The sequence below is a fragment of the Schistocerca americana genome, chromosome 1 (genome assembly GCF_021461395.2).
Source record: "Schistocerca americana isolate TAMUIC-IGC-003095 chromosome 1, iqSchAmer2.1, whole genome shotgun sequence".
Taxonomy (NCBI): domain Eukaryota; kingdom Metazoa; phylum Arthropoda; class Insecta; order Orthoptera; family Acrididae; genus Schistocerca; species Schistocerca americana.
In genome coordinates, this window is record NC_060119.1 from 175,116,967 (window position 1) to 175,140,511 (window position 23,545).

The following is a 23,545-nucleotide window of genomic DNA, read 5'->3' on the forward strand; positions in this document are numbered from 1 at the left end:
TAGTTTTATTTCACGACCTGCTTCCAACTTTGGGGTTATGGTATAGCAGTAGCAGACCTTAGTGTTATGTGTGGCTTTTCCGTGGCAGAACTATTTGTTCTGTTGGCGCATAGTACTTAATAACCCAAACTTGGTATTTGATTGTACAAGCTACGTAAATCCGTATTGCAGTGTTATCCGTGGCACTGCGTGACAGGATGTTGTTTAGTGTACAGCTACATTTTTTTTCTTTATTGTTAGTTTGCACCTCATAAAAGGTGAGCTGGCAGCGTAAAATTGTACTCCGCTCTTCAGCCACAACCATTACAATAAAAGAGAAAATGAAGACAGAAAAGTAACAGATTGGTGTTTAAAAAAAAACAGTAGATACAATAATTAAAAACATGAAGACGTTTACACTCGACTGTCGGCACTGCGCACAAACACTGATGATTTAGACGGTACATGTGAACGAAGGAGCGTGGCGGCGAGAAACACTAAATCACAAACACGACGGCACACACACGAAACACTGATGGCGGTGATCTCTGGCGCGTGAATGCCCAATTAACATGTACGAGTGTGGGGAAATGCCAGGAGGGGAAGAAGGTGGTGGGGGAGGGAGAGGGGAGAACAGAGATGCCAATGGCAGAGGAGATGGTGGGAGGAATGAAGGTATGGGGGTAGGGGAAGCCCAGGGAGGAGGGCGAGAAAGGGAGGAGGGAGGAAAGAAGGAGAGAAGGGAGAGAGGGTGCCAATAGGAACAAACACAGGAAGTGGGAGGGGAGTATCAAAGTTGGTAGGAGGGATAGATGGAGGGGTGGAGTGCATCATCAGGGAGGAGGAGCTGGCGGAGCCACCTTGGGAGAGGGTGTGGAGAGTGGAGAGATGGAGAGCAGGTCAGACGTGGAAATACAGGTGCAGCAGCGGATGGGGGTGGGAGAGGATGGGAGAGACGAGTGGGTGAGGGGGATCTAGTTTATGGCAGGTGTAGAGGATCCGTATCCTTTTGAGGAAAAGGAGGAGGTGGGGGAATGGGATAAGGTCGTACAGGATGCACGTGGGGGAGGGGAGACGGATACGATAGGCGAGGCGAAGAGCATGGCGTTCGAGAATTTGAAGGGATTTGTAAAATATAGGAGAGGCGGAGACCCAGGCAGGGTGGGCGTAGCAGAGGATACGGCAGATGAGGGATTTGTGGCTGTGGAGAATGGTGGAGGGGTCCAGATCCCATGTACGGCCAGAAAGGAGCTTGAGGAGACGGAGGCAGGAGCGTGCCTTGGCTTGGATTGTCCAGAGATGGGGGGTCCAGGAGAGGTGACGGTCAAGAGTGACGCCAAGGTACTTAAGGGTGGGGGTGAGGGCGATAGGACAGCCATAGATGGTGACATAGAAGTCGAGGAGGCGGAAGGAAGGGGTGGTTTTGCCTACAATGATCGCCTGGGTTTTGGAAGGATTGACCTTAAGCAACCACTGGTTGCACCAAGTGGTGAACCGGTGAAGATGGGATTGGAGAAGGTGTTGGGAGCGCTGCAGGGTGGGAGCAAGGGCAATGGAGGCGGTGTCATCGGCGTACTGGAGAAGGTGGATGGGAGATGAAGGCGGTGGCATGTCCGCCGTATACAAAGAGTACAGAGGAGGGGAGAGGACGGAGCCTTGCGGCACACCAGCAGAGGGGAAAAAGGTGTAGGAATCCGTGTTATGGACGGTGACGTAGGAAGGACGTTGAGAAAGAAAGGACCTGATCAGACGGACGTAGTTAATAGGAAGGGCATAGGTTTGGAGCTTTAAGAGGATATCTGAATGCCACACACGGTCGTAGGCGCGTTCGAGGTCGAGGGAGAGGAAGAAAGCCGAGCGACGGGAATTGAGCTGTTCGGAGCGGAAATGAGTGAGGTGAAGGAGGTCATCGGTAGTGTACAGCTACAGACGGAAAAAAGTTATAAGTATTTAGCATTTTACAAAAATAAAGTGAACATAAAACGTCCAGCGGCACGAACCTGTACATTATTTGACAGATCAGCTAAAATTGAAAGTAAAAAGAAATCAGTACTTAAAAGTAACTAAAATGGACAGGAAACTAGAAATAAATATAGATAAGCGAGTACAGAATGCAACCGAGAGCAGTTCAGGCAGCACACCAACAGATGGCATTACGCGCGAATTAAATTACGTACAATATCACGCGGACGTAAATAAACAGATCAAAGCTATGAATGTCGTGCATACTAAGCAAGACAATATAGGCGATGTTGTCTAAGACAGTGGCTATGCTACTGAATCGCGGGATATGTTTAAATTACTAAATACAGAAAGGGAAGTAAGATTGGAACACGAAAAGGTGGCAGAACCTAAACTTGGAAAGAATCCAGATATTTACAAGAAATGTGAGGTTCAGTTTAGACCGGCTCTTCCCACCCAGCCTTCGGCATTTCTCCTACAGTGGCTGTCCATAACCCCCACCAGTACAGCTCTCCACATGTGTGGCCTGTCGAGTGCGCATCCACTGGCCACAGCATTTTGCGCGAACTCTACCTACGTGGTGTCTGGCTTGTCTAGCATAAATCTTGGATACTAAGGGCTTATGTTACAGATACCTATGGAGCATAGCAGCAAAGACGGCACTGAGGAGTAGAGAACCTTCGAATTCCACAGTGTTTTGCTTTCAGCCTTACACACTCACAGCAACAAGCGATTACAAGGCATTATAAATTTCCTACAAAAAGGAGCTAGTTAAAGTAAGGTTTTAAATAACTTATTCTCTTTTGCATTTGGTCAGATAAATAGTAGTAACACAAGCTGAACTCTTACTTCTAGTAACATTTCAATTTCCAGTTAAATAGAATCAACTTTTTCATTTTTTTTTTTTTTTGCTAATAACATTTAAATTACACAATACAAGCCAATACTTTCTCGGTAAACAATAAAAGCATTGCTAAGATATTTTTAACGGAATGAGTAAATAATATTCACATATTCGTTTTGTCAATAAAAACGCCTTTTTCTTGCTGAAATATATTTTACTTGTTCCAGACGCATTTCGCCCTTCACTTTAAGGCATCGTCTGTGGAACCTAAAATGATGCAATTTTGTTTTGATATGTGATATTTATTGAGTACAAAATGATTCACATCTTATCTTTACGTAACATAGTTGATAACTTACAGTTATTAGAGTTTTTGGCTGATGTCTTAATTTCCTCTCATCTAGTCAGACTACAACTTCACTTATGCGATGCAAGCACATTTTACGTTACAAACATTTTCCTCACAACTTTCAGCTTCTTCAGCGTCAGTGCTGTGGAACACTATTATTTTTTTGTCATTAGTAGTAGATATTTCACCAAAAACTGATTTTAAGTGATAACTAATGTGTGTTTACTCTATGTTTCTTCCTGTTTAGTTTGTTTATATACATGTTGCCCAGCTAACGAAGCGTACACTGAAATCTAACGCCTGTTAGTTCCTGTGCTTTACACATCTGTGTATCTGTGTGTGTGTATGTGTGTGTGTGTGTGTGTGTGTGTGTGTGTGTGTGTGTGTATGGGTGGATGGATGGGTGGATGGGTGGGTGGGTGATGCAAATGTAATAGCTGTCACAGAGTGGCGGAAAATTATTGCAGATTGGTTTAAATGGTTTTTGGAGGTTTCCCGGTAGAGTGAGGGATAAGGGGTTGATTGGTATTATTGTAATAATAATGTGTTGTAGCGCTATTCTACTATTTTACTACCTGACCAAGGTAGTATTGCTCTTGGCATCCCACGACCATTATCAGAAACATGGGATGACGTTGCAGTACAGAAATGGTCTTGTTACTATATTGTTACTAAGGAAAACGCATCATACTGTGATTGAAATGAAATGAAATGATCGTGTACCATTGTTGTCCGGGATGTCCCATTCAGCATCGATGGTCAAGTGCAAGTCTTATTTCATTCGGCGCCCCGTTGGACAACTTGCGGCCAACGATGAGGATGAAATGATGATGAGGACAACACAACACTCAGTCCCTGAGAGGAGAAAATCTCCGACCCAGCCGGGAATCAAACCCAGGCGCAGTGCATGGCAGGCAAGCACGGTACCACACAGCTGTTTTCCTCGTATTCATCTTTTTATTATTATTATTATTATTCCACAAAAACAGCAACAAAAATGTCTAGATTACCATGAAATGACTAAGGTGGGAGATAATTGCAGTCGTAGATTACAGCATTCATAGAATGAGGAAAGACATTTAGTCTTTAGCAGGAGCACACATTTAGCATCTTCACTGTCACCTTCAACTGGTGGCAGTTCAGCATGCATATTCTCTTCTTTTGCAGCCTGAGGTTCTGAGGTTCCTCATCATCATTTCCCAGACCCAGATTAATCATTCAGTAAATCGAAGTGTGTTTCTTCCAGGGTAAATTACATGAACAGAAGAACAGTCCTGAAGAGCGCCATCGCAAAGTCCTTTACTGCCTTGTTATTTTTTGTCAGTTTCAGCCCTCTAAACACATCCTTAGGGAGTTCAAGATCTTTCTTTATAACAGACACCAAATTATATTGCTTGAGCCTTGTCCCGCAGTTACGCAGGGTCAGCCATCGTTAATCGGATTTGGCATGTTAATGTTTAAGGTGTGGCCAGATGCCCTTTATGCCACCACCCTATAACCCCCGGGATGGAATGAGTGTACCCCAACTGTCTGCGTCGAGTGTATCCATGGAATAGTGCGAAAGTGTTCATATGCCTGCAAGCCTTGTAACTAAGGCGGAACATGGGGACCAGTCCGGTATTCACCTAGCGGGATGTGGAAAACCGCGTAAAGACCCCATCCAGGCTGGCCGGCACATTGGCCCTCGTTGTTAATCCACCTGGCGGATTCGATCCGGGGCCGGCGTGCCAACCCGAGTCCAGGAAGCAGCGTGTTAGTGCTCTCAGCTACCCTGGCAGATTTATAACAGACACCAAATATTTGCTGTCATATTCTTGTATCTGCTGTACTACTGATTTATTTTTTATGTGTGACTAGTAGGTGAGGTTAGGGTCGGGAACGCGCAGCAGAAGCAGTGGGGCCTCTCCGCGGCACAACTAGTGCTTCGTGGCCCAACCCATCCCCTCTCCACGAGGAATCTACGTGTTCCTAATCTAAACCCATTCTGTTGAAGACAATTCGGAGCATGTTAGCATATTTCTTATTGTGATTCTGATACTTAAGTGTTGTCTCGAATTCATTTTCCATATACATCTTCTATTCAACATGTTCATCTCTCCCAATATTGTTAAAAATGTAACTTGTATATTTGCCCATTAACCAAACCACTGCATTATTTTTTGCATGACGGTATTAACTTTCTTATGGTCTAAATAAAATATTAGTCGGTACATCGTTTGCTCAAGTTCTTCTTATTTGAGCAATTTTCGCCCTGGTCCACCTCCAGTTGATAATCCGATCTCCACATGTGTACCGATGAGGCACAAACCAACGAGGTTGTATTTGCTGCAGAGTTCAATGGGCAATCCGTCAGGTGCTGGACATTTCATAGCGGGGGAGCTGCACACGATTTCCATATATCTGTCTTGCTGACGTCCGAATAAATGTTCTCATTATCATTTCGCTATTTTCGTGGATGATATGTACCAAAGAGCTTATCGTATTCTTCTTCGTTTGTTTCCCCTGACGCATACATACCTTCATAGTACGCTGAGATCTCTTTAATTATTCCCTTCTGGGTGGTGATGATGGTACCATCATCGATTTGAAGTGCAGCCATGAAACTTCTTCTTCTATTCTTGGCGTGTCTGACAAGTTGGTACAATGCAGCAGTCTTATCTTCAATGACCTACTTCGTTTGGGATTTTGTCTTACGTCCCTTCAGTTCCTTACGTTTCAGACTTACTAACTTTTCTTTTATTTGCTTGATGTCTTTTGAACTTGTAGGAATTGCATCTGTCTGATCGCAGAAGTCTCTTAGCACGCTGTAGTAGAATTCTACAGTCTGTTTCTTTCTCTGGAAAAATCTATACTAAAAGATATTAAAACTTTCTTTAGCTTCGGTATCGCTCGTTCGGTCCACCGTTCAATCACACTTGGAAAGTTGTTCAGTGAGCGGAGACACAATTCCCAAGCTCTGGTTAGGGCATCTTCTAAGTCTTCTTCTGATAATAACGATATATTTAGATTTCACTGGCTTGTTACTCGTCGGGTAGGCTGTGGTGTTAAATTTACGTAGGTTAACAACGCACTGCGATCGGAAAAACTAACGGGAACAGTTACTGTTTTCAGTACTTTGTCTCCAAAATTTTCTGATGCGTAAATTCTGTCAATCTTCCTATAGGAGTTCGCAACAATATGAGTGAAGTTCACCATTACTGGGTATTTTATTTCGCACGCATCTTTTAATTATAAATCGACAAAAAGACCTCAATTAAAATCTCCCCCGATTAAAAGTTGCAGGGGGTTTCTCCTCAGTAAATAAATTACGCTTTCCTTAAAGAATGTGGCTCTTGCAGCTCTATTACTGCTGCCAAAAGGCACATATACACTCCTGGAAATTGAAATAAGAACACCGTGAATTCATTGTCCCAGGAAGGGGAAACTTTATTGACACATTCCTGGGGTCAGATACATCACATGATCACATTGACAGAACCACAGGCACATAGACACAGGCAACAGAGCATGCACAATGTCGGCACTAGTACAGTGTATATCCACCTTTCGCAGCAATACAGGCTGCTATTCTCCCATGGAGACGATCGTAGAGATGCTGGATGTAGTCCTGTGGAACGGCTTGCCATGCCATTTCCACCTGGCGCCTCAGTTGGACCAGCGTTCGTGCTGGACATGCAGACCGCGTGAGACGACGCTTCATCCAGTCCCAAACATGCTCAATGGGGGACAGATCCGGAGATCTTGCTGGCCAGGGTAGTTGACTTACACCTTCTAGAGCACGTTGGGTGGCACGGGATACATGCGGACGTGCATTGTCCTGTTGGAACAGCAAGTTCCCTTGCCGGTCTAGGAATGGTAGAACGATGGGTTCGATGACGGTTTGGATGTACCGTGCACTATTCAGTATCCCCTCGACGATCACCAGTGGTGTACGGCCAGTGTAGGAGATCGCTCCCCACACCATGATGCCGGGTGTTGGCCCTGTGTGCCTCGGTCGTATGCAGTCCTGATTGTGGCGCTCACCTGCACGGCGCCAAACACGCATACGACCATCATTGGCACCAAGGCAGAAGCGACTCTCATCGCTGAAGACGACACGTCTCCATTCGTCCCTCCATTCACGCCTGTCGCGACACCACTGGAGGCGGGCTGCACGATGTTGGGGCGTGAGCGGAAGACGGCCTAACGGTGTGCGGGACCGTAGCCCAGCTTCATGGAGACGGTTGCGAATGGTCCTCGCTGACACCCCAGGAGCAACAGTGTCCCTAATTTGCTGGGAAGTGGCGGTGCGGTCCCCTACGGCACTGCGTAGGATCCTGCGGTCTTGGCGTGCATCCGTGCGTCGCTGCGGTCCGGTCCCAGGTCGACGGGCCTGTGCACCTTCCGCCGACCACTGGCGACAACATCGATGTACTGTGGAGACCTCACGCCCCACGTGTTGAGCAATTCGGCGGTACGTCCACCCGGCCTCCCGCATGCCTACTATACGCCTTGCTCAAAGTCCGTCAAGTGCACATACGGTTCACGTCCACGCTGTCGCGGCATGCTACCAGTGTTAAAGACTGCGATGGAGCTCCGTATGCCACGGCAAACTGGCAGACACTGACGGCGGCGGTGCACAAATGCTGCGCAGCTAGCGCCATTCGACGGCCAACACCGCGGTTCCCGGTGTGTCCGCTGTGCCGTGCATGTGATCATTGCTTGTACAGCCCTCTCGCAGTGTCCGGAGCAAGTATGGTGGGTCTGACACACCGGTGTCAATGTGTTCTTTTTTCCATTTCCAGGAGTGTAAATTGACAATAGTATCTCCTGCTACATTTATTCCAACTCCTGGCCCCAATTCTAATTTATCAACGTTATATACGGGAACGCCCTCTCTTAGTAAAATGGCCGTGCCAACACTCGTTTCAGTGGAAATATTGTAAAAACCAACATAATTGGGAAAGTTTAATTGTGGGCATACCACTTCCTGTAGGAGAGCAATATCCGTCACTGACTTACGCAGAAACTGTTTCAGAGCAGCTATTTTAACATCCGACTGTATCCTATTAATATTTAACGTGGTAATCGATATGACTGTAACCTAGGGGAGTGACGTTTCCTATTTTTTCCCCTGTCTACCTTTTCATGCAATTCCATGTCGGATACTTCCTGAGAATATGACGGGAGACTACCGTCCCGGTTTGCACTTGAACCTTCCTTTTTACTTTTCTTAGGTTTGCATTGACACTGGCCTTCACGGAATGTCTGCTCCGCCCACTCCCTGAGTAGTTTCCCAACCGAGGGCGGCTTCGGTGAATCTGGGGGGGGGGGGGGGGGGGCAGTCGTGTGCTGCCATCTCGTCTGCCAAAAGCAGCGTATACGTAGTTTGCAAACATTCTTCCAGTGTCCGGTGACTTCTGTGATCACTTTCATTTGCTGTTTGTTTGTTATACTCAGCTAAGCACGTGGACATACTCTGAATGTTTTCAGGACACTTGTGCATATAATATCAGGTGGCTCAGCCTGTCCTCATGAAATATCACGATAGACTCTCACAATAAGCCGACCGCAGCGCCCTCATGCCTAATATCTGTTGACGTAATCAGTGAATTTTTTGTTATACAGTTTTCTTTTCCTGTTTCGTTTTTTGTGTGTGTTTTTTTTCTTTCAGGGTTAGGTGTTCTTTTTATTATTAATTCTAATTATTTTCATGCCTTCTTCTGTAGGGGTTGCCTTGTGATTGTGTTTTCTGAGGTGTTCTGCAAATGTGGAGTGGTTTCTCCTATACTTCCAGGCTCTCATATATTGTTTATACCTTAAGTCAGCCGTTCTGCTTGTATTTCCTACACGTCTGCCACCACCTGTTACACTGCAATACGATATATCCTGCAATACAATATACCTACTTTCAGGTGCACGTCGATGTGCTTTGTCAGTTGTGAGGTATATGTTTGATTAGAACTGTCTGTTGTGTATACTAACTATATGCCTTGTCTTTTGGCTCCAATGGCTCTGAGCACTATGAGACTTAACATCTGAGGTCAGCAGTCCCCTAGAACTTAGAACTACTGAAACCTAACTAACCTAAGGACATCTCACACATCCATGCCCGAGGCAGGATTCGAAGCTGAGACCGTAGCGGTCGCGCGGTTCCAGACTGAAGCACCTAGAACCGCTCGGCCGCAACCGCCGGCCCTGGTCTTTTGAAAATCACAAGTCAGTATCTAGAGAAGAGAACAGCAGAATAATTTGAATAAACAGTAAAAAAACACCTTTTTACCTCGCAATAAAGTTACCACATACAAAAACCAAAGCAGAGAATAAAAATCTGTTGAATGTGAAGAATGCATAACAAACAACTCTTTTTTTACGTTAATAGATAAAATTGTGGAATAACACTGCAAGAGGTGATTATTATAACAATAATGTTCCTCGGCCGTTTCCCTTCACTCTTCCATGAACCTCTGCGCAAAATATTTAAACCAAAATTCAAACCAACTATACACAATACTTTTGCTCCTCTCTCTGACAGCTGTCACGCTTACATTCAACTTTCTGCAGCTCGTCATGACAAATCACACACACACACACACACTCACATACAATTCATACATATATTATATCTCTACCTCTCACCTAAGACTCCAGCATGCGACCAAATGAGAGAAACGCAGATGCCAGACAAAAACTCGAATAACTGTAGGTAATCACTTATTTGCATTAAAAAAACGTGAAGTCTGTCAATATCGCATATCAAAACGAAATTATATTATTCTCCTCTCCCTGAAGATGCCTTGAAGTAAAAAGTCGACACACTGCAGGAACAAATAAACTTACCGCAGAACGAAAAAGGCGCCTTTATTGACAAAACGAATATCTCTGGGCTTGCTGCGGATAGTGGCCACGCAAACGAACCTGTTGACACACGCATTATCTGCTAACAATCATGAGTAAATTTTTGCCGACTTATCTCTGTAGTGTTATGAATGCTCCCCTTAATGAAATTATTAGGTTGCTGCATAAGTTCCTCGCGTTTTGTTTTGCATTTGGTATTCAGATTGCTAAGGATTCCTTTATCGATTGTCATTTGTTATTTGTAGTTCACTGTTGTTATTTGAGTTTACATACTGTAATTTTGTCATTTGAAGATAGTGAGTGAAGCTGTGGATGCTGGAATATGGAGTGCCAAATTTCAGACATATGCTTCTGTTTGAATTCAGTAGAGAGATGACAGCAGTGCTGGTAGCTAGAAATATTTGTGCCTTGTATGGTGATAGTGCCACTTGATAAAGCACGGCAACAAAATGGTTTTCTCGGTTTAACGAGGGTCTTTGTGACATTAGAGACTCTCCATGTTTGGGAAGACCTTCGGGGGTTGATGAAACTTCAGTGTGCTAGAAAACTGCAAATGTGATGATCTGTGCTCATTCCACCACCGTTCGACATTTGCATGTAATGAGGAAGGCTCAAAAATCGGTTGTATGGATACCGCATGCTCTAAGCCAAAACCACAAAAATCAGTGGGTGGCCACATGTGCCTATCTGATTGCTTCTAATCGATTGTCTCGTAAATAACGCCGACCATTGCTATGCTGTATCGTTACTGCTTTAGGCTAACATAAGGAAAACAAAGTAATTGCTGAACCCAAACACAGCAGAAACACCCCGTACAAAGACCTGCACACTTCACAGAAGATAATGTGATGCATCTGGTGGAAGAGCGACGGTTTAGTGTACTACGAATTGCTTCCTCGAGGTGTAACCATCATTGCTGACATTTATTGTCAACCAATAGACGTCTTGCAGACGCAGTCGAAGGACAACGACCAGGAAGACTGCGTGAACTGTAGCTACAGCAAGATAACGCCCGCACGCATTCCGCTAGACTGACAAATGCACCGTAGAAGAGCTGAGTTGGGAATTCATCCCCATCCACCTTTTTCACCTGATATTGCGGTCTCAGATTTTCAGGTTTTTCTTTGTGTGTCGAACATTCTTCAAGGAATTTCAGTTATGGATGAAAATGCGCTCCGAATATGCCTCAATGAGTACTTCGTCTGAAACCCATGCGCTTTCTACAGACGTGGAACGGGAAAGTTATTCCCGAGTCAGTAGACTGTTGAAAATAGTTATGGTGAACAGGCCCCTATATCATCAACGACTGAAGTTTCTGTTTTGAGCATCTGTTACAACTTATGGGAAAGCGCTACAAATTCATGCACCAACGCAATAGTTCTACTACTACTATGTAACATCGACTACGAATTTATCTGTGCTAGTACTTCAGAAATTTACTTTGTCTCCCGCCAGCGAGTGCCTACTACATAATGCTTATCGTTATGGTTTTGAAGAGTTTATGACTAACAAGGGTACTGAACAAATGTATGGGTTCCTAATTAAGAGGTAAATGCGAGGAATCCTAGAATACTTACCTGGTCTGACAGGCTCCCCCCCGATTCCATCACACTTTTTCAATGATGGCTGCTGCAGCAGGCTGTTCTCGGCAACGCCAGCTGAAAATAGAGACCAAAATTATTCTCCAGCTTCCGAAGTCACTTCAGCTGCTAATATTATTAATGTGGAAGTGGAGTGTGTTGTGCACATAGTTCCGCATAGTCAGCGCGTACACAACTTTCCCACTAGAGCACGCCCCGCTAAGCACAACAACGCAGGCGCAGCGCCCGTCCATCTCCGCACTACGAGATGGTGCTACCTGAGAGACGGGCCAAATTCTGCTTCTGCCGATCCGCGTATTAATATGTAACGCAGCCAATGAGATTGCTGCTAACGTAGAACCTTTTCTCCTCGTGGATCACACTCGCGCAGTGATACCTGAACGCTCGAGGTATTATAACGAGTGTACAGACCTCCGATTAGTCAGTCTGCATTTAGCTGCACCTGTCTGCATTAGTCTGCATTTGTCTGCATTAGTCTATAGTCAAGTTCCAGTCTGCGCCTAATAAGATTACCATATTCCTGTACATAGCTATGAAGATAAATTACTAGACACTTTGTCTAGTATAAGAGATATGTGAGAAAAAGATTAACGTACCAAGACCAAAGGAAGTTCAGATTGTCAACTGTAAACAGTATCCAGAATTAAGTTAAGTAATTTCTATGCTTTTTATTATTTTAATAAATGTGTGTGAAAATTAATCAAGTTCTGTTTAAAGTTGGTCACCGTCAATCTGCTACTCTAAGCGTGCAAGTGGCATTTCTATCGTCTGACCTAACAGCAGAAGATAAACACACCGCAATAAGACCACGAGACATATTACTGACACTCGTCTACTTCGTTAGAGCGACAAGTCAAATAATCTGATTGTGTGTGTACCGAAGGTGTTACAGTACGCACACCACAGAGTGTAACCTTCGTGAATCAGAAATGGAGATAGGAGCTTAGATAAGGCTGAAAAAGCCATGAAATTTGGAAATACCATTATTAGATGACAGCTCTTGGCACCTCCAGTCACAGCGCCATCTTAATTTCGGTTTTATTTTAAAGTGTGGTTTCAGCTGAGGGTGTTATACTTACCTTAAGCCAATGAGATGATTGTGATGAGGCGTTTTGGGCGTAAGACACCAGCATATCAAGTTCCCACACTTGCGGTTGCCTATTTATTGTTGTTGCCAGTATCACAAATGTTGAGAGAAGCTGCCAGCAGCACTAACGTGAGAAACTTACGCGACATTGGTGACGCTATGCATCCGTTGATTGTGCAATCATAACTTTTGATGCTCTAAAATACACTTACAATAATATACTTTTCATTTTTCTGATAAAGATCTGCCGCTTGGGCAGCAAATCTGAACGTTTTATGGAGTTATTAATTTCATATTTAGTTATTACAATGCTGCTAATGTTATGGATTAACAAAGCACTGGGAAATTTGCACACATCGAACAACGGAAAAAGCAACTGAATGCTGATGGAATGATTGCCTACACATTACATACCTGAAAAAATCTGTTGGTTTCAAATCTGTTCCGGGCAATATATCTATGGTTTGCAGTGTCTGTATTAAACAGTTAGGTATTCCACGACCTATCTGCATGATATAAGGTAATGTGGTCAACAGGCTTATTTACCAAACTCATACGAGGGTTGTAACTTTAATAGTGGCAACTATTTACATACAGCTCGTACAAAATAGATACGTGTTTAAGCCTTCAAAGTAGTCACCAGCATTGTGTATAACCAGTTGCCAGCTATATGGAACTCGTAGGATACTCTTACAGTGCCAGTTGTGTTGACAGTACGAACGGAGCGGTCTACTGCCCGACGAATTTGTAGCAGTTCTGAAGCGAATGCCGTGAAGTGTTTCCTTCAGCTTAGAAATCGAATTGAACTCACGAGGGCTTAAGTCAGGGGAGTGCAGTAGGTGATACAGCACTTAGCAGCCCCATCAGTCAAATAAATCAGTAACAGCTTACACTGTACGTGCTTGAACAATGTCCTGCAAAATGATGGTCAGATCTTTCAGAAAGTGTCATCACTTCTGTCTCTAAGCTGGTCGTAGGTTGTGTTCCAAAAATGAACAGCATAGAGACAGAAGTGATGACACTTTCTGCAAGACCTGACCATCACTTTGCAGGACAATTCTCAAGCACGTACAGTGCAAGCTGTTACTGATTTGTTTGACGAATGGGGCTGCTAAGTGCTATACCACCTACTGCACTCCCTCGACTTCATCCTTGTAAGTTAAACTCATTTTCTAAACTGAAGGAAACAATTCACGGAATTCGCTTCAGAACTGCTGTACATTCGTCGGGCGATAGACCGCGCCGCTCGAACTGTCAACACAACTGGAACTGCTAAGAGTATCCTACGACTTCAACACCGCTGGCAACTGGTTATACACAATGCAGGTGACAACTTTGAAGGTCAGTAAAACTTTGAAACACGTCTCTATTTTGTTTGAGCTGTAAATAAATAATTGCCACTATTAAAGTTCCAACCTTCGCATAAATGTGACTACAACTTGACCGTTTACAGGCAAAATACTAGAACAGAAAGAAAAATCGTTACAGAAATAATTTTACAGCTGAAATAAGTTGCTGCGTGTTCGCTTAGTGAATACAATGGAGGTGTGGTGGAGGAGCAACAGGTTTACTCACAAAGGGCAGGTAGCATCGTTCTTGTTATCTGTTAGTTCAGTGAATGCAATGGAGGAGATGTGTAACGACAGGTTTACTGATGAAAGTTAGCTGGCATGGTCCTTGTTGTGTATTGGTTCAGAGAATACAGATGATGAGCTTTGCGCAGACAATTTTACTGATGATCAGCTGATGTGGTCCTTGTTGTGTGCTGAGTCAGTTTATGCAGTGGAAGCGCAGGGCAATGACAGGTTTACTAATAAAGGTCACCTAGCATGGTTTTTATTGTGCTTTGGTTCAATGAGTACAATTGAAGAGCGGTACAACAACAGTTATACTGACAAAGATCAGCTAGAATGATCTTTGTTGTATGTTGGTTCTGTGAATGCAATGGAAGGGTGGGGCAATGGTTGCTTTATTGATGAAGCTCAGTTGTTGTGTGTTGGTTCAGTTAATACGTTGGAGCAGTGCTGCAATGGCAGGTTTACTGATGCTTGTCAGGTGTCATGGTTTCTTTGATGGTGGTTCAGTGACTACAATGGGAGAGTGGTACAATGACATATTTACTAATGAAGGTCACCTTTCGTTGTCCTTTTTGTGTTTGGTTCAGTGAATACAATGAGAGAGTGGTGCAACAACAGGTTTACTCATGGTCAGCAGGCACAGTCCTTGTTATGAGTTGCACAGAGACTACAGTGGAAGAATTACACAATGACGTTTACAGAAATGAAGGGCAGCTGGCGTGGTCTTTGTTGTTGCTGGTTCATTGAATTCAATGGTAGAGTGGTAGAATGACAGGTTTTACTGATAATGGAATGCTGGTATTGTATTTATTGTGTGTTGGTTCAGTGAATACAATGGAAGAATGGTGCAAGAAGAGGTTTATTGATGTTGGTCATCTGGCTTGGTCCTTCTTATGTGTTGGTTCAGTGAATATAAATGGTCCGCAGCTCGTGGTCATGCGGTAGCGTTCTCGCTTCCCACACCCGGGTTCCCTGGTTCGATTCCCGGCGGGGTGAGGGATTTTCTCTGCCTCGTGATGACTGGGTGTTGTGTGCTGTCCTTAGGTTAGTTAGGTTTAAGTAGTTCTAAGTTCTAGGGGACTGATGACCATAGATGTTAAGTCCCATAGTGCTCAGAGCCATTTGAACCATTTTTGAATAGAATGGAACAGAGATATAACAATAGTTTTACTGATAACAGTAGGCTGTCATGGTCATTCCTGTGCATTGTTTTAATCAACAAAATGGAAGTGCGGTACAACGACAGGGTTAATGCTGCTCAGCTGGCATGGTCTTTGATTTGCGTTGATTTAGTGAATACAGCGGGAAGAGTGGTACAGCAAAGGGTTTACTGAAGGGGGTTACCTGGCACAGCCCTTGTTGTGTATTGCGTCAGTGAATACATTGGATGAGTGGTGAAATGACAGGTTTACTGATGAAAGAATGCTGGCATAGCCCTTTTCGTCAGTTGGTTCAGAGAATACTGTGTAAGAGACAAACAATGACAGATTTTGTGGTGTCACCGTCAGACACCACACTTGCTAGGTGGTAGCCTTTAAATCGGCCGCGGTCCGCTAGTATACGTCGGACCCGAGTGTCGCCACTATCAGTGATTGCAGACAGAGCACCGCCACACGGCAGGTCTAGTCTAGATAGACTCCCTAGCACTCGCCCAGTTGTACAGCCGACTTTGCTAGCGATGGTTCACTGTCTACATACGCTCTCATTTGCAGAGACGACAGTTTAGCATAGCCTTCAGCTGCGTCATTTGCTACGACCTAGCAAGGCCCCATATTCAGTTACTATAGTTACTATCTTCAAGAATGTATTCTGAACAAATAATATTGTGACTCATGTACCGTCAAGAGCGACGTTCATCATTAATGGATTAAAATTAAGTATCAAACTAATTACGTCCGCTTTCTAAATTCTAATTCCTTGTCATGTGCCAGACCTCACGTCAGTATAGTTCTTCCCTCCTCACGCCAGCCTGCGTGAGCTAAAACGCGTGCATTTCGGCCTCCAGTCGTAACACGGTGTTGGCTCTTCTGGTAACACAAAAGATTTGGTGATGAAGGTCAGCTTTATTGGTGCTTTTTGTGTGTTGGTTCAGTGAGTACAATGGAAGGGCGGTGTAAGACAGGTTTAGTAATGAAGGTCTCCTAACGAAGTCTCTGTTGTGTTGGTTCAGTGATTAGAATGGATGAGTGGTACAACAATATGTATACTGATGATCACCTAGCATGATCCTTGTTGAATGTTGACCCGTGAATGCAATGAAATAGTGGGGTAATGACTGATTTTCTGATGAAGCTGAGTTGGCGTGGTCCTTATTGTGTGTTGGATCAGTGAACAAGATGGAGGAGTGGTGGAATGGCATGTTTATTGATGCAAGTCAGCTGGAATGATCCTTATTGCGTGTTGGTTCAGTGAGTGGGATGGAAGCATGGTACAATGACAGATTTACTGATGGTCAGCTGGCGTAGTTCTTGTTGTGTGTTGATACAGTGAATATAGTGGCAGAGTGATGCAATGACAGGTTTACTGAAGAATGTGAGCTGGCACAGCCCTTATTGTGTGTTGGTTCAGTGAGTACAGTAGAAGAATGGCTCAATGACCGCTTTACTGACGAAGGGCAGTGGGCATGGTCCTTGATGTTCTTGGTGTTTGTTGGTTCAGTGAATTCAGTGGTAGAGTGGTAGAGCAACAGTTTTACTGATGTCAGACTGCTGGTATATTCTTTGTTATGTGTTGGTGCAGTGAATACAGTGGACAAAGTGTGCAATGAGAAGGGTATTGGTGAAGGTTATGTGGTTTGGTCCTTATTGTGTGTTAGTTCAGAGAATAACACGGAAGAGTGGTACAATGACATGTTTACTGATAAAAGTTAGCTGACATGGTCCTGTTGTGTGTTGGTTTAGTTAATGCAGTGGAACTGTAGTACAACAGTAGTTCTAGGGATGAGGTTTAGATGGCATGATTCTTGTTGTGTTTTGGTTCAGTGAATACAATGGAAGAATGATGCAATGGCAGGTTTACTGGCATGGTCCTTGCCGTGTGTTGGCTCAGTGAATACAGTGGAAGAGTGGTACAAAACAGGTTTACTGATGGTCAGTTGGCGCGGTCCTTGTTGTGTATTTTCTCAGTGAATACAGTGGAATAGTGATACTTCGACAGTTTGTGAGCTTTTCCCGCAGCGATGGCAACCATAACAGAGTACCTCTGTATCTGAGACATATTACATTACACTATGTTTTATGTTGTATGTGTTGATGACTAGACATTACAAGTCTTTCACTTTGATGTGGAAGTACATTCACAAAAGAAATGGTAACTGCAATGGTAATGACGTTAGCGCTCTATAACGAGTCACTGAGACTGTGAATCCACGATCCTTCCCCAATACTATACCCCCGTCAAATTTCCTACGAAACTGATAAGCCGCCCCTGAGATTTGAACTTCACACCAGCTAAAAACATTGACTGTGTCACATCCCTACTGAACAGGTTGGACTGGGTGCCCGAAACGTCCAATAGTACTTAGCTGCCACAACACTCATTAATGACGACCGAAAGGTATTAGACAATTCCTGCACTCGTCAGTGAAGAGAACCGAACGTCACTGAGCTGCGTTCCATTAGGACTGTTCTGTTATCCATCCTCTCGCACTACAGGTAAGATTGTATTATTATTCGTAATATACATATAGAGGCAGAATTGATCATATGAGGATGCTAGGATACTGCGTGGGTCGATACATCTCTCACAGTTGCCTATGAAATAGCAGCATTCACTTTTGTTACTTTCTTTTTGGGGTATGTACAAGTGATAATCAGTAGGTAACGTTCAGTATCTAGTGCTACGATACAGATCTTCAATGTTTTGCTTCTGATGATAGGCACTGAATGTTCGAATGACCACTATGGTGTTGTCCAGCTCTGAGGGCAACTTCACGAGCTAATCCTTCTTCCCGTCAAGAGACAATTCACTCCCGGTCTAAATTTGAAGTGACTCTCTGAGCCATGTTGATAGAATGAAAATCGCACGCGTCACCCCGTTGACGACTGGAGACAATGTGCTCTCCCGAACTGCACAGGGGCAGCAGGTTTAATTTTGCTTGTGTTACACAGCTGCCTGTAGGTATCGATTCCATAAGCCTAAAGGAGAATTGATAGAGAAAGAGGCTTCCGGCGAAGGACATACAGGGCAAGTTACACACACACACACACACACACACACACACACACACACAGGCATTGTACCCCACGATCTGTTCGACATATGTCAACCTTGGACGTCCCTATGATATTTTCTTTCTGTCGCTTCTTTCAGTGCCCGATCAACAAGTCCTCGTCTTACCGGACGTCAGAAATGTTTCCGCTCCGTTCTTTTCCATATTTCTTATAATTAGTTTGCACACCACCGTGTGTCCAGATCGTCTTTCTCAATGCCTCGTAGTATTGGCTTCCAACAGACGAATTGGATTGTAAAAAGCTTTCTTTTTCCTGTAGTAAATTGCTGTGATTTGTTCTTTGTTTCGACCGCTTTGTGTAATTCTGTGTGTTATTAGAACTGTTTAGTTTCCTACTGCTTATCTGATAAAAAGTATTTCCCATACTGTCTTATTAAAAGGAGAAGAATTCTCATTTTATTTTTTTACGATTTGTAATAATGCTCATGCGTCTGTGTAACTGCTCCCAAATGCGAACATAGGCACAAGCTTTGAGTGGCCATGTTTTGTCTATAGTCTAAGATCTGAATAAGTCCTATCCTCAAGAATGTAATCGTGAGGTGTCAAACCCGTTATTAGACATCAGTGGTAAAGGCAAACTAACACTTACGTCGTTGCCGACTTTCGGGTTTCTAATATAATTTATGCAGTTGTTTTCGATTCTCCTTCCTACTGCTTTGTATCACTTTCAGTTGAGCTTTGTGCTTCCTGCGTGGAATTCTGCAAGTCCACCAATTTCGTTTAGCTGTTCTTGTAAGATTTTCTACGTTTCCACCAGAAAACTATGTTATGTTCAGAGCTCAGCATTGGTTTCTACTCTCCTTACGCTTCTTATTATTTTGCGGAATATTTTCTCTCTTTCTTCACCGATACATCGAAACATATTGCATTTATACACAGTTCGCTTAGAGCTTATAGCGCATTACTTCATCTTACATAATCGAAGTCTTATCGTGATCCATATAGGCCGAGAAGCTATCCTAGTTGTTTATTCCTCTTTCCGTCGCCAGACACAACGGCAGAATAGATTTATTATATATCTTCTACTCTACTGAAGCCAAAATGATCACTCATGTGGAGAAACAACTAGACAATGCCGCTACCGTTACTAATCCTCCTGTGTACGCACGTTACAATGAAGAAGGACAGTATTTTATCTAGTTGTGTGTGTGATACGTGTAAACTATTACATTATTGGGAATTGCAACACAAAAAAGAACGAATATGACTGAAATGAACGATATGCTGGATATAAGATACACAAGAATATACACGAGATTGAAAAATTCTTTATTATTTCTCATTGTGAAAGCTTTAATATGTTTACATTGAAGGGATTAAACTTTGTCATGGAACGTGTCCTTGGAATATCTTTTCACTCAGTTTGCATGCTAGTTACCAGCTGTTAGAAACATCGATCAGTCTTCTAGTGCATCTCTACAGGAGTAACTTTTGTTCTGTACCAGCCATATGAAATTATTTCGTGTTGGATCCATTTTCGATATATGTGAACTCTGTATGTAGTATTCAGGACAAAATCTAACAAGAATTACATCAATGCTGACTACTCGCTCGCTTTGACCAACTTCTGTTGTTACTCACGTCTGTAACTCCTTATTTTAAGGCCATTTTCTAAGTGTGCACAGCAGTAAACAGAAGTTGCTATTAAGTTTTGTTGGACAGTCTGTACCCGCGAAGTAATCCGAATGGCAGCATTAAACGACAGCAGGTCTGTAACGTATTTTATCATCTTGCATAATTTGTGATGGGTTCAACATTTAACATCAACCCATCACTGTTTATCTGATTTAAAGTAGATGTTGTTGTGGTCTTCAGTCCTGAGACTGGTTTGATGCAGCTCTCCATGCTACTCTATCCTGTGCAAGCTTCTTCATCTCCCAGTACCTACTGCAGCCTACGTCCTTCTGAATCTGTTTAGTGTATTCATCTCTTGGTCTCCCTCTACGATTTTTACCCTCCACACTGCCCTGCAATACTAAAGTGGTGATCCCTTGATGCCTCAGAACATGTCCTACCAACCGATCCCTTCTTCTAGTCAAGTTCTGCCACAAACTCCTCTTCTCCCCAATCCTATTCAGTACCTCCTCATTAGTTATGTGTTCTACCCATCTAATCTTCAGCGTTCCTCTGTAGCACCACATTTCGAAAGCTTCTATTCTCTTCTTGTCCAAACTATTTATCGTCCATGTTTCACTTCCATACAAGGCCACATTCCATACAAAAACTTTCAGAAACGATTTCCTGACACTTAAATCTATGCTCGATGTTAACAAATTTCTCTTCTTCAGAAACACTTTCCTTGCCATTGCCAGTTTACATTTTATATCCTCTCTACTTCGATCATCATCAGTTATTTTGCTCCCCAAATAGGAAAACTCCTTTACTACTTTAAGTGTCTCATTTCCTAATCTAATTCCCTCAGAATCACCTGATTTAATTTGACAACATTCCATTATCCTCGTTTTGCTTTTGTTGATGTTCATCTTATATCCTCCTTTCAAGACACTGTCCATTCCGTTCAACTGCTCTTCCAAGTCCTTTGCTGTCTCCGACAGAATTACAATGTCATCGGCAAACCTTAAAGTTTTTATTTTTTCTCCATGGATTTTAATACCTATTCCAAATTTTTCTTTTGTTTCCTTTACTGCTTGCTCAAAATACAGATTGAACAACATCGGGGAGAGGTTACTACCCTGTCTCACTTCCTTCCCAACCACTGCTTCCCTTTCATGTCCCTCGACCCTTATAACTGCCATCTGCTTTCTGTACAAATTGTAAATAGCCTTTCGCTCTCTGTATTTTATCCCTGCCACTTTGAGAATTTGAAAGAGTATTCCAGTCAACATTGTCAAAAGCTTTCTCTAAGTCTACTTATGCACAGTGGAATACCTAAAATTAGACACGTTGGTAACGATTTCTTGCGAAAAGATAGTAGAAATCAGGTCACGTTTTCAGTGTCAAGCCAAGCTGGTCATACACATCTCATACGCAGGATGTTTCCGTGACCATGACACGAACTTGTTGAGGAATGATGCAAAAAGAATCGTATTATGGATACAACTGAATGGAAAGCTACGAAGAAGAGTTTTGTTGAGGACACGACATTTCAGTGAATATTTCTATCAACTAGCAACGGACTGTGACGGGAAGTAAAAGTGTAGGTAGAGTACGTGTAGCATAAGATTTGTTAATCGAGTAGTCGCGGTTGATTACAACCATTAATAAACATGGTTATGTCTTTTATGCGGAGAGGAAGAGAGAAACCTTTCCTGTGAGTTAAGCATTAATTCGGTACTCTTTACAATTGTTCAGAGTTTCAGAAATCACTTCGCCAAGAGAGGTTATGCGAACGGATTTAATATGTATTACAGCGATCTGTGAAAAATGTAAGCACCATGACAACAGTCGGTTAACCTCTCACAGTGCACTCTATTTTCAAAGGAACGGGACTAGTGAACTGATTACTGGTGAACATTATAGGCTCTCATAAATTCATTCAGATCAGTGTGCGGCGCATATCAGAATATAATAACACTCCTATCAGATCGAGAGCCTAATTTCAGCTGCAGCTTTCCCGGTGTAACACAGACAGTTGAAGGTACAGTGCCACTTGGATTGCAGTGTGAGGAGAGAAGAGACATACTGTTAGAACACACTTTTATAGCAGGCAGCAATAAATAGCTTTTCCTGTTCCGCAGTTGCTTGCAATTTCTCTGATGCAGTCGTCCCAGCTGATCAGTGTTGTCTGCCGTAGTGTTTACCTTGAAAATGAGTTTTCAACGGTTCACTTTCAATCCAGAAAGCGTTTAAACTAGTCGTAAACTCGTAGTATGCGTGTTGTTTCTGTTTCGTTCGCCTGAATTGCAATTTCAGACAGCTCCCTCCAGAATGGCTCTGCATGAGGTAATGGTATCCTAACAGCTATGAATATAACCTTTGCAACATCACCCAGACGACAGCGAACTCAACATTTATACTTTTACTGACGAACTTAAATGGACCTAATTATTTACTCTATTTTTCTACATTACTTTAGTGTATTTAATTATTAGTCCTGTCAATGATTCCCTTGTTTAATGTATCCATATCATCACGGACCTATAAACTATTCACACACATCCCCCCATCCGACCTCTGCATCATCCCACCTAGTTACAAATACTTGATTTTAGATAGTGTTTTAAATTCTTTTTAGTTTTGAAAAACTGTGAAAAAATGTATATCACGGTTCTGTAATAAATGTAACCGTAAAATGTGCTCAACCAGATATTCATTTGTCCCGAATAGACACCTACGAATATACAGAGAAAGAATACAACTCCGTCTACAAATCCTCGACCTTGTAAGGTGCCTCTTACGCGAGGAAGACATTTTTATCAGTTTTAATAAATTATTGTCTCTCATTGATGTATTCGCGATAGTTAGGAAGTGCTGTAGTCCGTAGCCAGCCATGAATCGGAGAGCATTTCCCACGCTGGCTGGCTAGGTGATGAAGCGACCATATGTCGCGCGTTGTGGGGTGGGGCTCGGCGCTGGAACGTAGCAACAAGCGTCAGCCTGGGAAATATACATGACGGGAAATACCGCCATCTTGGCGCCAAAGTCACCGATTTTGTTTATTATATTTAATAATTAAAGCCATTTATGAGAACATGAATACTAGGAGGAGCCTCTGGATGTTTAAAACTACCTATCATAATTTTGCCTCGTTAAAATTCACACCCGTTCATTAACAAATGCATATCTTAGTAAGTACGAACTTGATGACGAAACTAGTAAGAGATACGGACTGCGCGCCAAAGTCGGCAGTCGGTGTTAGGAGCTCTTCCTGTCTTGTTTGATGGTAGCCATGCTCTCGGTTACGAGTAGTTTGTGACATAAGTGTTTCATTATTGATCTAATAGGAATAAGAGTGATATTACGGCATTCTGAATGTTAATTTCAAGTAACTAGATATCCCAAAGTTGATCAACAGCAATTTCAGATAATTAGCTTCCACCGACAGAGACATCCAATGCGCCAATGAAGAATCTGCACGGGACGACATTTACGAGAGCTGCACCGCGCATAGGTAGGAG

The 23,545-nt window shown here is 43.1% G+C and overlaps 1 protein-coding gene across 1 annotated transcript in view; it reads right to left on the reverse strand.

The window, feature by feature from the left end:
- Nucleotides 1–6,439: 6,439 nt before the first annotated feature.
- Nucleotides 6,440–23,545, reverse strand: part of LOC124613431 — a 215,021-nt gene continuing 197,915 nt past the window's right edge. Inside the window, exons 8-9 of the mRNA XM_047142169.1 lie at nt 11,549–11,629; nt 6,440–6,507 (exon numbers count right to left, since the gene is read on the reverse strand). Of these exons, the coding sequence (XP_046998125.1) occupies nt 6,440–6,507; nt 11,549–11,629 (149 nt within the window). The remainder of the gene's footprint in view (nt 6,508–11,548; nt 11,630–23,545) is intronic.